The sequence below is a fragment of the Mycetomoellerius zeteki genome, unplaced genomic scaffold (assembly GCF_001594055.1).
Source record: "Mycetomoellerius zeteki isolate Tzet28-1 unplaced genomic scaffold, Tzet1.0 scaffold221, whole genome shotgun sequence".
NCBI classification, from domain to species: domain Eukaryota; kingdom Metazoa; phylum Arthropoda; class Insecta; order Hymenoptera; family Formicidae; genus Mycetomoellerius; species Mycetomoellerius zeteki.
In genome coordinates this window covers 1289629-1302584 of record NW_017257184.1, presented here as the reverse complement: position 1 = coordinate 1302584, position 12956 = coordinate 1289629, and the positions used below count along the sequence as shown (strand labels likewise).

General features: G+C 32.2%; 1 protein-coding gene across 4 annotated transcripts in view; it reads right to left on the bottom strand.

The window, feature by feature from the left end:
* The window catches only part of dpr12 (defective proboscis extension response 12), a 214707-nt gene that overhangs the window by 138365 nt on the left and 63386 nt on the right, over positions 1–12956 (bottom strand). For all 4 annotated transcript variants that reach the window (XM_018448518.1, XM_018448516.1, XM_018448515.1 and 1 more), the window contains one exon: positions 5189–5286. In XM_018448518.1, the coding sequence (XP_018304020.1) occupies positions 5189–5264 (76 nt within the window). In that variant the 5' untranslated portion in view covers positions 5265–5286. The remainder of the gene's footprint in view (positions 1–5188; positions 5287–12956) is intronic.

The window sequence follows — 12956 nt, the reverse complement described above, 5'->3', positions numbered from 1 at the left end:
TGTGTGTGTGTGTGTGTGTGTGTGTGTGTGTGTTTTTGTACATTAATTGCTTATTAAGATTTAACCTTCTCAAAATACTATATTCTATAATTATATCAACTTAATTAGAAATTTTTATCTTGAAACTACATAATTTTGAAAACATCTCTCGCAATAAATCCTTCCGCGTTTAAAAAATGCACTAAAAGATGTAAATATTTTGTATAACTTTTTATAATATTACTATACTGTGAATAATTTATAAAATGTCATTAACATATATCTTGATTCTGCAAAAATAAGATATTATGGTTTTTCTTTTTAACTTTATCTGTTAATGGCTTTCTAATTATTCACTATAAAATTAAAAAATCATAAAAAATATTTATAATCCTTCTTCCTGAACTAATTAAAAATATTTTGTTTAATATTTTTAAAGAAATGAAGTTTAAATTTAGAATTAGTGTTGCAGTAATTTAATTTTATCTTAGATTAATACATTTTTTAATTTCATAACTTTTCCCAGTTTTCCCGGTTTTCTCTGACCACTAACAACTCTGGTCTAACAGTATAACGATACTATCTGCATTCGTGTGTTATTTGAACAACAATATTTTCGTGTTGCGTTTAAAAGCACGTTTCTGTCTTTTCTCATACATTCATGAACTTGATGCATTTTTGCCTGCATGGATAAAGAACAATAATTTGGGACAAAATACACAAAGCTTAATAATTCGTTATCTACGGTTATGAGAGTAGTTTTTCTTCGTTCTTTCCTCCTTTCTCTTTTTCTTCTTTGCAAAAAATGTTTTTAAATGGATAACTACCGCGACATTCTAAAACATCTTTAAAAAATACTATACATTTTTATATTCTCTTTTCTCCATCTGTGAGAATACACATGACAATATACATTAATAAAAATTTTTGTACACAAAACGTCTGAATAAAGAAAGAGATAGAAGAACCAGAAATGGTGTACTTTCTAAATTTATTTCTGTCGTTTTTATGACTATGTGGCATGCATGGCGCTATCACTATATCTAATATAAATATTCAAAACCACGTACATTTTCTTCTCTTCATGAAAACATCCTTCATCATTTTTACGAATCTTTCGTATTTCCTCTTGCTTTGTTTTTACCATTCGTTAACTAACCGAAGGACTGTTTTTTTACACGTTTGAGCATATTTGCTCCGTATTACTGTCGCACATGGTTTTTTTTATCATATCCCGTCGGTGTTTCTTTCCCTCATCACTAGCGGCTGATCAAGCGAGTCTGCATCCACTTTTCCTTTTCTGACATAGCTTCAACGCGGCGCATTGATGAAAATCTCACTTCAGATACCGTAACTTAACGAGCAGTAGACTGGAAAATGCATCACGCTATTTTTGCACACGTATCACATCTTCCACGTATTTCCATATTTTCACTGTCGAGCTTTCTCATACGCTTCCAGACTTCCCCTTTCTCTCACTGCTAATGGCTCGCACGATGGTTGTACGTGTGTACAAGCATGCATGCGTGAGTTCGAATAAACGAGCGATTCTTGTTGCACTTGAAAATTCACCGAGTAATGCCAAGAATTTTAATTAGAAGCACTTTCGTCACGTTTATGTATAACAGGTGTCTGTTAAACGCTTCGATACGCGTGCATATCTGTGTTTTCTCTTCTTTGTCCCGCATTTTTTGTCTGTAAAAAGTTTCAACTAACAAAATTCCAAGTGCCGTTTACGGATGTGTACACGGAAAGTACAGTTTTACTGAAGTTCTAAAAAGTATCTAAAAAGTTAGATACAGATCTGAAAATAATTATATTGGACTATTGTGCGGAATACTCAAGTTGATTGCTACAATGAAAAAAAAGATTAGCTGCTGCAGTAAATTAGATGGTAAAATATGGCATAGCATTTTTAATTGGTTGTATCAGTCAATTTTTGGTTGTTAGCCTATCGAAATCCTATACTAACATTGCGGATAGGCTAACGCAACCAAAAATTGACTGATACAACCAATTAAAAATGCTATGCTATATTTTACCATCTAATTTGCTGCAGCAGCCAATCTTTTTTTCAGTGTAGAATAAAATTTTTTGCAGTATTACTCATTTTGCTTGAGTTACCTACACAATTATTTTGATGGTCCAATAAAATTATTTTAAAATCTGCATTTAGCTGAATTTTTAGATACACTATATAAGAAACTTCTGTTGTAAATTTTCAAGTGTTGAAAGTTTTTCATTCAACAAAAATGTACTGTAAATTTGAAAAGCTACGTTGTGAAATTGCAAACATTTTGTGGTGAAACATACGCAAATCTTTAATGCGCATGCGTGGCGCGCCAGATTTGTAAATTCACAGCAAATTTCTATTGTAAATTTGCAAATATTATGAAGCGAAACGTTACATGATTTGTAAATTTACTACACATTTTGATTGTAACGTAAATTGTACTGTAAATTCACAAACATTTTTGACAGTGTATTTCAGTAAAATCATTCATTTCATATATATGATTATATCACTATACGTTATTTTACCATACTATCAAAATAATTATATGGGTAATTCAAGCAAAAGTAGTACTACAAAAAGTTTTGACATTCTAGCAATCAACTTGAGCGCTGTACATAAGTATTTCGATATTCCAAAAAAATTATTTTCAGATTTATTAATTAAAATAACAAAACTACCATTGATTCGATATAATTTTGTGTTAGTTTCTACAAAGTATAGTGTGTTCTAGTTTCTGTAAAAATTTAAAGTAGGTACGTTGAGTTATGGATATTTAACATTTCAAGCAAGCGTTGGCCTGTGACTTATTTTAGCTTCAATTTTTTATACACGACATTTTCATTTTCGTATTTTTGCTTCTCCGTTTCGCTTGGAAATTCGATGTTTGATATGCACACGGGCATATGCGCAAACGGGTAAACCAGCAAGATGGTTTCGCGCGCTAAAAAGGATTTCTCTCAAGACGAATATATATCCGCCTACCACCGCACGGCAAGTTATTTTTCCTAGAGAAGTAAACGGGAGAGAATAAAATTTTTAGCTGAGGGTTTTCTATTTCGCTTTCTATCTACAAGTGTTTTCCAGGATTATCCGGGACAAGCATGCCGGCACATCTTCATGTGGGCTCTCTTATTTTCTACAGGCCTTCTTTTGAGTGTAAGCACATTCATCATGCGTAAAGAATTATCTAGCACCATTTATTCAGTGCGTCTTATTGTTAATGTATATTTTCAGAGATAAACCAGATGTCTTTGTAGAAAAATATTTATTGCATGCTTTAGTTCTATATATAACACGATGTAGTTCTCGGAGATTGCATTTAGATAATTTTGCAAGTCTACAGCCTGAATATAACCAAAATATAAAAAATATTTATATTAATGTTTTAAACTAATAGAGTTGTTAGAGAATTGAGAAATGCAATACGTTTTTACTGAATATAATAATTAATAAATTTTTTTACATCTCTGATATGCGAATAATTAATCTCATTTATCAGAAGTTTTTACCGAAAATAATGGTTAATATAGAATTTTTTACATCTTTTGATATGTGAACAATTAACCTCATTTTTATCACAATTTATCAAAGAATAAATAAAAATTAAATATTCACATATCGTTGTCTCCTTTTTTGTTCTACTTTCTTCTTTAACGTGAATTTTAGTTTGCTTTAACTGTACCGTGAATAAAAATGCATTTATTGCGCTGTAATGTCGGTGAATGAATGTTAAATTAAAATAATTATATGCACGCTAAACGTTTGATATCAAAGATTGGAAAAAAATAAATTGGCGTTTCAAGTTTAAGCATTAATGCATTAGAACGCGATATAAAATAATATACATTTGCACTCTACCTCGGTATAATTGGCAAGGAAGTAATTATTAGAAGATTGCTCGCGATATTGCTTCTCTTAGATGCGATTAATACTTTATGAACGTAATACGTCCTAATGCGACTTGTATCGCGAAATGTAAATTCAAGTGTTAACTTTTCGAGCGAAACTTTTCGAACTAACTCATTCAAATTTCACCTGCGATTAACGTTAAGAAGCTTTTACGTTAAGAGCACTACGCTCGCGCGAGGAAATATCTTCTTACTGACTTTTTCCAATTTTCCTTGATATATTTATAAAAGCGTAAAAAGCATTAATTTGAAAATAAACATAAAAATTTCTTATAAATTACTGTAATTATGCTATATTCGGAAAAGCAGTATTATTGATGTCTCTATGATGGACGTTGAAAAGATAGGTATTTTCGCGGATTTCCGCGTCAATTGAAAGTGAAAGCTTTATTCACCCGATATATCTATATATATCTATATATATAAGCGGCATTCTATAATTCCACAAAATTTAAAAGGCTCCCTTTATGAACCGCAGTCGAGCTATTATAATGCATCGTTCAATACATAAAAAGGGCCATCTCCTTTTTAATAGTACAACGCCCCTAGGAATTTATCAAGTTCTATGTCTCCACGTTTTATCATGCCGCTCTCATGATGAAATATATATCTTATCTCATTTAAATTACATATACATGTTCATTATTATTGGTATTTCTCATCTTCCTTGCATAACAAAGATATTAATGACGTCGACAATAGCAACGATAAAACGAGCTTGTAATTCTATTTTACTCAATATAATTATATATTTTATGTTCAAATTTCATTTTAACGCAGCTTAATGATGTGAAAAATATTTTATGCGATTGTTATCTTCATACATATTTTGAATGATTAAATGAAAAATATATTGGACGTATTAAGGTATGTCAATGTAATTTGCTTTCTCTTGCAAACAATAGGCGTAATAAATAAACAAGCAAATGTTCGTATTTATATCACAAAAAGTAGAAAAAAAACAATTTTGCCGAAGTATTTACAAACGCCAAATCTGAAAATAATTTTGTTGGACCATCAAAATAATTATGTAAAATGCTTAAACGTTGGTAACAATGCTGCAAAAAGTTTTAACGTTCTTGCAACTAGTTTAAGCGTCCTACAATTATTTTTATGGTTCAAACAAAATTATTTTCAAGTCTAACTAAATTTTTAGGTATTTTAATAAAACCGTTTTTTCCGTGAATTTCAATTATTTTATATATGTTCAAAATAAGAGTAGGTATCATCTGCGAAATATTAATTTTTATTTCAAGAAGAAAAAAGATCCTTATTCTTTGCTCACCTTTATCGAGCGACCTGGCCAAAAGGATTGTCGGCAGAATCAAGAAGACCATGTACCACGAGAGCCGGTCCCGCATCCTCGCGAGGTTCCAAGTCCTCCTGGAAGAAAAACATCCGATTAATATTGCAGTCTTCAACTAACGACTCTATGTCCATCTTTACCACATACATAAATACGCGTGTGATGTATTTGGAATGAGAAACTTTGTTCGCATGTAGAAAACTTCGTTTATCATGCACCTAAAAGTCGGCTGCCAACGTGAATAACACAGAGAAACTCAACAGAGAAAATAAGATTTTCATGTGTCTACTGATGTGCATATGGAAACGTACACGTAGTCCAACCTGAGAATGAATTTTACCTGGCGTAGCATTGACATCGTTGAATTTACTGAGTTTTTATCATAAAGCCTATTTTATATTTTTTACAATGAAAAAGCTTTCTGCTGAAGCCATTTCTTCCATTTATAATAATCAGTAATATATAATGATATAATTCGTAATATTTTTGAGTCAATTTCTTTTTTTTTTTATTTCCCTCTCCTTTTCACTAAGAAAAGAAGCGTTTAATTTTAAGAGACAAAAATAAAATATTTTAATATCTTAAAAATTAAACTCTTCTTTTTCAGTATTTACTTCAACTTTTAATATTATATCTGATAGTTTCAATATATTCATTTAACATCATAAAATCGATAAATATGTACATAATTGAAATTTGGAAAAAAAAAACAATTTTTGATATTGAGCGATTAGAGCGATTTACGGTTTAAGATTTGCAAGAAATAATGCAAATTATTGATTGATCTAACAATAAAAAAACAGATGCGAATAAAGTGCTAAATTAAAAATACCGATGCAATATTTCGTCCGAAATATGCGGACACAGATTGCTACAACGCGTACATGGATATATTTGCCACTAACTCATTGAAAGTTGCGTTGCACAAAAAATACTTGCGCTTCGCATGGTGTTTGCTCTGGCACATGCAACGCAGCGGCTTGCGGTTTGGTGCAACGTATCAGATCTCTTGGACGTACGCGATATCGCACGCTTTTCAAAGTGCAAAACAATTTCGGAGCCACGCGGGGTGCCATCGGTGCTCGCTAGTGAGGAGCTCGACGTCGCGCTGTGCTGCGCTGCACGAACGATAAATTTACACCACTGAACGCAGCGAAAATGAGGAACATACCGCGAGTCGTGAGAAAAGTACGGAACGGAAAATTGCTGACGCTGCGCCGCTAATTCCGCGTAGTTCGTAACGGCAATGTATGTCGTTGACACCTCGATTTTCGCGGCGAACTCCTGGCAGTGACGTGTCCACGGAGTAAATTCAAAATTATTCTGATCGATAGACATCGCGTCAGTTTTCTTCAATGTAAACATTGGAACTTCAAACAAGATTACAGTTGCTCGTTTTAATGTCCAAACTTTCGAAGTGTTGATGTTCCTCAATTATGTTTGAAAATTAAAGCGCTATATAATAAATTAATGTTCGAAAACACAAATAGATAAAAAAAAATAGATAAAAGCTTCGTTCTTCGGTTTATTTTTATACAAAATTCATTTTAATAACATTTTAAAGGATACTTAATATGGAATTCTATTATTTTTCTTTGCAAAAATGTGTTTGCAGAAAACAAAGGTTTTTTTTTGCAAAAAAGATTCAAGCTTTATATATTAAAGAAAAATTAATGAAACTCTATTTTTAAATTTATGAATAGGAAAGAAATAAAGAAACTGTTTTAAATTAAAATAAAAAATGCTAAATGCTTTGTATCTAATAATAGGTGATAATTTACAATTGAAATCATTATTTAACAACAAATTGATGATGAATAAACATTATGTGTACCGTGATTTTCTCTCCAATTTGCGATATGAATGTGTACACGCAAGAACTGTATTATTGCATGGATTATACCATACTTCTCGGTGCAAACTTTTCATTTTCAAACGTACTTTCAAAGTTTGAAATAGAGAAGAAGGTAAGTTTAATGGACGACAGAATGTTAACGAGTTCAGATTGCGTAAGACATCTTTCCTTCGAGAAAATTAACACCTTACGTTATATTCCATAACGAACGAACGAGTTAAGCTCGTGTTAGCTCGCATAACACTCTTATCCGTTCGAGAATTGCATAACGCGCAACTACTCGGACTGCGCGTGCTGATTAAATACACGAGAGATTTGCGGAGTCCAGGAAAACGCATTTCTTTCCGATCGTTAACCTGATTGATTCCCGCCGCTCAGTTAATTGGACTGTTAAAGTCTCGTCTGTACTGAGTACCATGGCAACACGGAAAGAGAAACACGAGATTACCTCGACAAAATCTCATGGTTGACGAGTCATGATGAGATAACCCAACGAAGTGGATGCAAAAGAATTATGTATATCGACATATGTATATTGCTTATGCGTTTCCTCGATGTAATCTAAACGAGTTATAATTAATGTTCAATCAAACATGACATGGTTAGACATGGCTATACTGCTGATAGCGTGACGAATGATAGCAAAGTACGAATAAAATATTTACACGTTCCATGGTTTGTACGACGCGATAAAGTACAAATTAAATTTCATACAAGAAAACAAAAATGGAAATACAAATTACACAACTTTTAAACGACATGTATCTTTTTCGCACTATTTTTAATTTTAACTAAAATATATATGTTCATATTTAATATTTATCCGCAATTTCATGCTTTTTGTTTGAAAATATAAATATCAGATGTTGTTTACATCAGTTTTACGAAAAACTTTAAATAGACTCGCCAAAATTTCGATTTTGAAGCAATCAGCAACAACTTCGATAGCACAATTATTATTTGTATTAAATCCAATGGATTAAATAAACTTCAAATTACTGACTGCGTTAATGGAAAACATTCTTTATTTTTTTCGTTCATCTATCTAGAATAGAAGCGTTACTGTATAATGACAGAACTGATAAAAGAACTCAATTCTTGCAAATATGTAGCATTTATCTGGCTATGCTATTTAACAATTACTACATTTTACGAATGCTATATGACGTTTGATGATTTAACAATTATTTTACTCATGTTAAGAATTCACAATATTTAAATTATTTTGGCATAAATTCTAGAGAGTGAAATAAAGAAATTAATATTAAATTAGATAAGAAATGCAATGTAACAGTCTACGTAACAAAGTAAATTCATGACATTAACATAAATATTAATAATCTTGAAACCCATATTTATTAAATATTTATTAATTACGTCAAAAATATGTCGGTTAGTTGGGCAGGTCGTACATTTAATTGAATATTATATTGTACGTTTAATTTTTAATATATTTAATTTAACATTGGACATTATTACATAAATATTAAATCTTAACCATAAATATTAAAAATTCATGAAATGCATGAAAATGTATCTTTTTAGTCAAACAGATTGTGCATTTAATAAAGCCATGAAATTCTTTACTTATTAATAGAGTATGCTGATCTAATTTGGAAAAATTAGAAATATGCGATCGTATATATAATCGTATTCCATTTTATAACATTCGTGATTTTTCAAAGTTTTTAGATTTTGGAATTTGCTATTGCTGAAAGAAACTTATGTAGATTAAAATCCCATTTTACTCAATTACTAGTAATTTTACAATTTACGCGTTTTTAATAAAAGCCGTAATTACAATGAAACTATTATTTATCCAGATAATCACATTGCGTGCATTACAAATGCCAGACAAGTTTCATTTAGTGAACGGAAATTTGTTTTCCGTTCTCTGGAATAAAAGTTTAAAATATTCTGTTATTCCTCTTTTTTTCCGATATATTTCGCTCGGCACGATAAACGAATAAATTGTTATTCCACACAATTAAATTCTCCAGAGAACACGAAAGCTGAATGTTGCTGTTCCGGTGAGCTATGCGCGCCGAAAGTTTCGACGTTTAGAATTCCAGCTAACTTTAACGTCTCCAGTCCTAGATTTTCGCAACCGAAATCCTATTTAATGTCGGTACGGATCGTTGACACGCTTATTTTTGGAATTATCTTTGTGCCCACTCGGGAAATTCGTCCGATGTGAAGGACGATTTTACTTGCGCTTAGAGCTCACTTTCAATTTAAACTCGAGCTTCAGAAAAAGTTTTACGAGAGCTAACCTGGTAGCGTCAGTAGGTATTCACTGGAGGTCGCACACCGTGGAAAAGTTCGTGGGCTTTTATGCGGCGAGAGTGCCTCGCAACTGAACAAGTCAGAAATTATTGTGCACGCTTCTAAACGCTCCCCCGAGTGAAATCTTGTTTAATGGAATAATAGATCACGGTTTGGAGAATTAACGCTACGTCAATATTAGCGAACGTAACCGTTTGTTGACGCGTGGATTTGAGCTTCAATGATAATTCGCGCGATTTGCGTCTGATTCTTGCGGTGGACATGACCGCCGCGTTTAATCTTACTGATATTAGTCGAGCAATCGTGAGGTAATTGATAAATGCGTATCATCACGAGATATCTCTAGCATTCATCTTAATCTAAAGTCAATACACGAAGTATTATTGTAAATCTGAAAGATTATACTTACATCGGTGTAAGCTGAGATTTACAAATAGATCCAGATGGTGCGTGCACAAATTTCTATACAAAAATACTCGAGAAAGTAAGAATAGTCAAAACAACAATAGTATCTTCCTGTAATCTTAAACAGATGAGAATAGAATAGATTATAATGCGGTTTATACTATGTATTTTTTCCGTTTTCTAAGTATCTGTATAAATGTTAAAATATTTCTGATGATCATTGGTGTGTACTGCAAGGCGTTATGACATAGATTGCAGACAGTCGGTAGAAATGTACCCACTATAACTTTTAATTAATTAAGAGATAAGTCGAAAGTGAACTCCGGGCAAGCATGAAACGCGATGGAGATATTCGTAACAGCGCAGAATTTATTGTACGAGTTAGAGAATTCTGGTCGTGCTTATTTATCGAGCTAGTGCTTTATATACTTTTGTTAGTTGTAGAACCCCCGTTCCATTATGAAAGTTTTTCGGATCGCAACTTCTTCTCCCAGGACGCGACGGTAGTCATTGATGCGTTTTCGCTTGCAAAAGTAAGTTCTTTGCGAATTATCGTTCTGTAAATATCCGAAGGCGGCGACCTGTTACAGGCATTACGTGTGTCGCAAAGTGTTTTCGAGCCGCCGCGCATCGCAAAGTACTCGCTATCGACACACTAATGGTATTCCCTTTTTAACCGGCAAATGTTTATTCCTAAAGCCTCCTGGGTTAGCTATTGCGCTAATGGAGGCAGCAAATTCTCGTTAGGCAAGATCTCTTTGATCTGTTTCCATCTTACATCAAAGATCGGACAAGTGGCACAGAGTTGATTTCCATGAGTGCTGCAGCATTAGACAAATTTCTAAAATCACATTCATGGTTTCAGTCGCTGCTATGTATTCGTGTCAATGACCGGCTTAACGTTGTTTCGAGACTCACAAACGTTGCTCTTTAATTTTATTTCAACGTATAAAAGAAAACTTGGCACGCGCCGTTTGTTCCATTTTCAACAGTTCTACAAATCAGACAGATTCGGCCATCCGCTTTTACCCTCGCAGCAAACTTTTCCGCTTGGGAGTTTGCATCAATTATACGCTTTTGTTCCACTAAAGTACTTTAAAGCCTTTCACTTGGTACACAGTTCGAGTATTTTATTTGAATATTTATTCTTGTCTCTTTTTAGACCCCTTGTCTTTTTCCAGTTATATTTAAATACAATACTTGTATGATCAAAGTAGAATAAAGCTTTTCATTGTGCTAAAAAAAAAAACAGTTTCTATAACTTCGAGATTGATAAATTATCGTTATAATTTTTAATAAATATTATTAGGTGTACAAATATGACTATGGATTTTCAATAGATGGTGGTATAGTTATACTGCTGGTATTATTTGAAGTGTGTAACTAGTGTAAGGTAAGCACAAATTATGTATTCTAGAGCTAGATGGCCGTCTGGCCGTGGTTCAAAGCGCATGTGCCTCCTTTATTTCTAATAAATAAAAAAAAATTATTTGAAGTTGGCAATACATGTACTTAAAAGGTGTATACGCAGTTTTAAAACGTAGTACATTTCATTTGACTAAAGTGTAAATAACTATTATTTTTATCGCATTGAGAATGTCAAATTTTATATCGGAAAAACGCCATTTGCAGGAAGTTTTACTTCATTATTTTTTTCTAAAAAAAAAGTGCAACTAAAAGTCGTCGTTTGCCTGTGGAAGCTTACAAAGAACATGCTCCATCGGTAAGCATGTGTGAAAAATGGTTTAAACGATTCAGAAGTAATAATTTTGATTTGGATGATAAAGAGCATGGAAAGCCTCTTATGAAGAAATCAAAAATTGGCTTGATAACTGGATCGCTTCAAAACATCCAGACTTCTACCAACGTAAAATCCGTTTATTGTCTAAAAGATGGACCAAGGTTGTGGCTTCATATGGAGCATACTTTGAATAAAGTAAAAATGATTTTTATGTTATGTCAATACGTTATAATTAATGCGTTTTTTTTATCAAAAAATCCGTAAAGTCATACTTGTACATCTAATACTTTATTGGATATTTTCAATTTAGACCAATCTATAATAAAAATACTTCTAGTGCTTTTAATGAAAATAAATTAAAACAAATATGATTGATTTTAATCGATAAAAATTGTCGATAAAAAATATTTAAAATTAGATTGTTAAATTAAGAAGAAATTAAAGTTTAAAAAAGTGAATTAACAATAAGTGATAAATCATATAAATGACAGACATTAATAATATAAATCTATATTTTAAAGAGATGAAAATTTTCATTTTCGTAAGGAAACTTTCGTGTTCAATAACTCGTGTCCCGTATTTGAGGACTTTTTAATCAAGGAACTTTTCAAAGGGCTTTTAATCAGTTCTTGAGGCCGCTTGCTTTGGTGAGTAAGCTTTTCTGGCAAAAAACAAGAAAACGATTTACAACTTCCTTGCCTTTTTGCTTCTAATCCAACGAGCATTGATCGTAATACTTATGCTTTTATTTTTTTTCAATCCAAGATACTTTAATTTCTTTAAATTGTTTTAAAAGTCAAACACATTTTTTCACTTTAATATATTTTTTAATTACTGAATCTTTAATCTTAATTGAGAATAATCGGAAATTAAGAATTTCATAATAAAATACATCAATCAGGCATAAGACATAATAAATGTTAGACTTTCACACAATTTTACAAATAAATCTTAATGAATTACGGCCTCAAATAAGAAATTTTCAATTATGGTTCTAATTATATCGTATTGGAGAGATTACTCAAGCGTTAAAGATTTTTTGTGCAGATGAGTTAAAAAAGGATTATCAAAATAAAAGGCAATGTCCGTTTGTTAGCATTTCATCCTGTGGATAACGAAGGTGTGTTTCTCGTTAAGAGAAAAACGAGCTCCAGCCGAGATTGTCGAAATGGCATCATTATTTCGTTCTTCCTCGTGGTGGAAATGAAAAGATTCCCGAGATAATTTCACGTGCGCCCGAATTTTATGGTACGTATTTGCGTCGTACATCATACATTGAGTCAAACGTCTAACGATGTATTAATTCATGAAATCGTGTCTTTTAGTAAAGCATAGACCACAGGGGAGACCCGTAGAAGATGTTAAGTCTATCGCTACTCATGTCGGCTTCGAACAAAGTTCAACAAAAAGCTAGAGGTAGAGAAGCTAAACAAGTAGCTCGCTACTTGATTCGTCCTTCT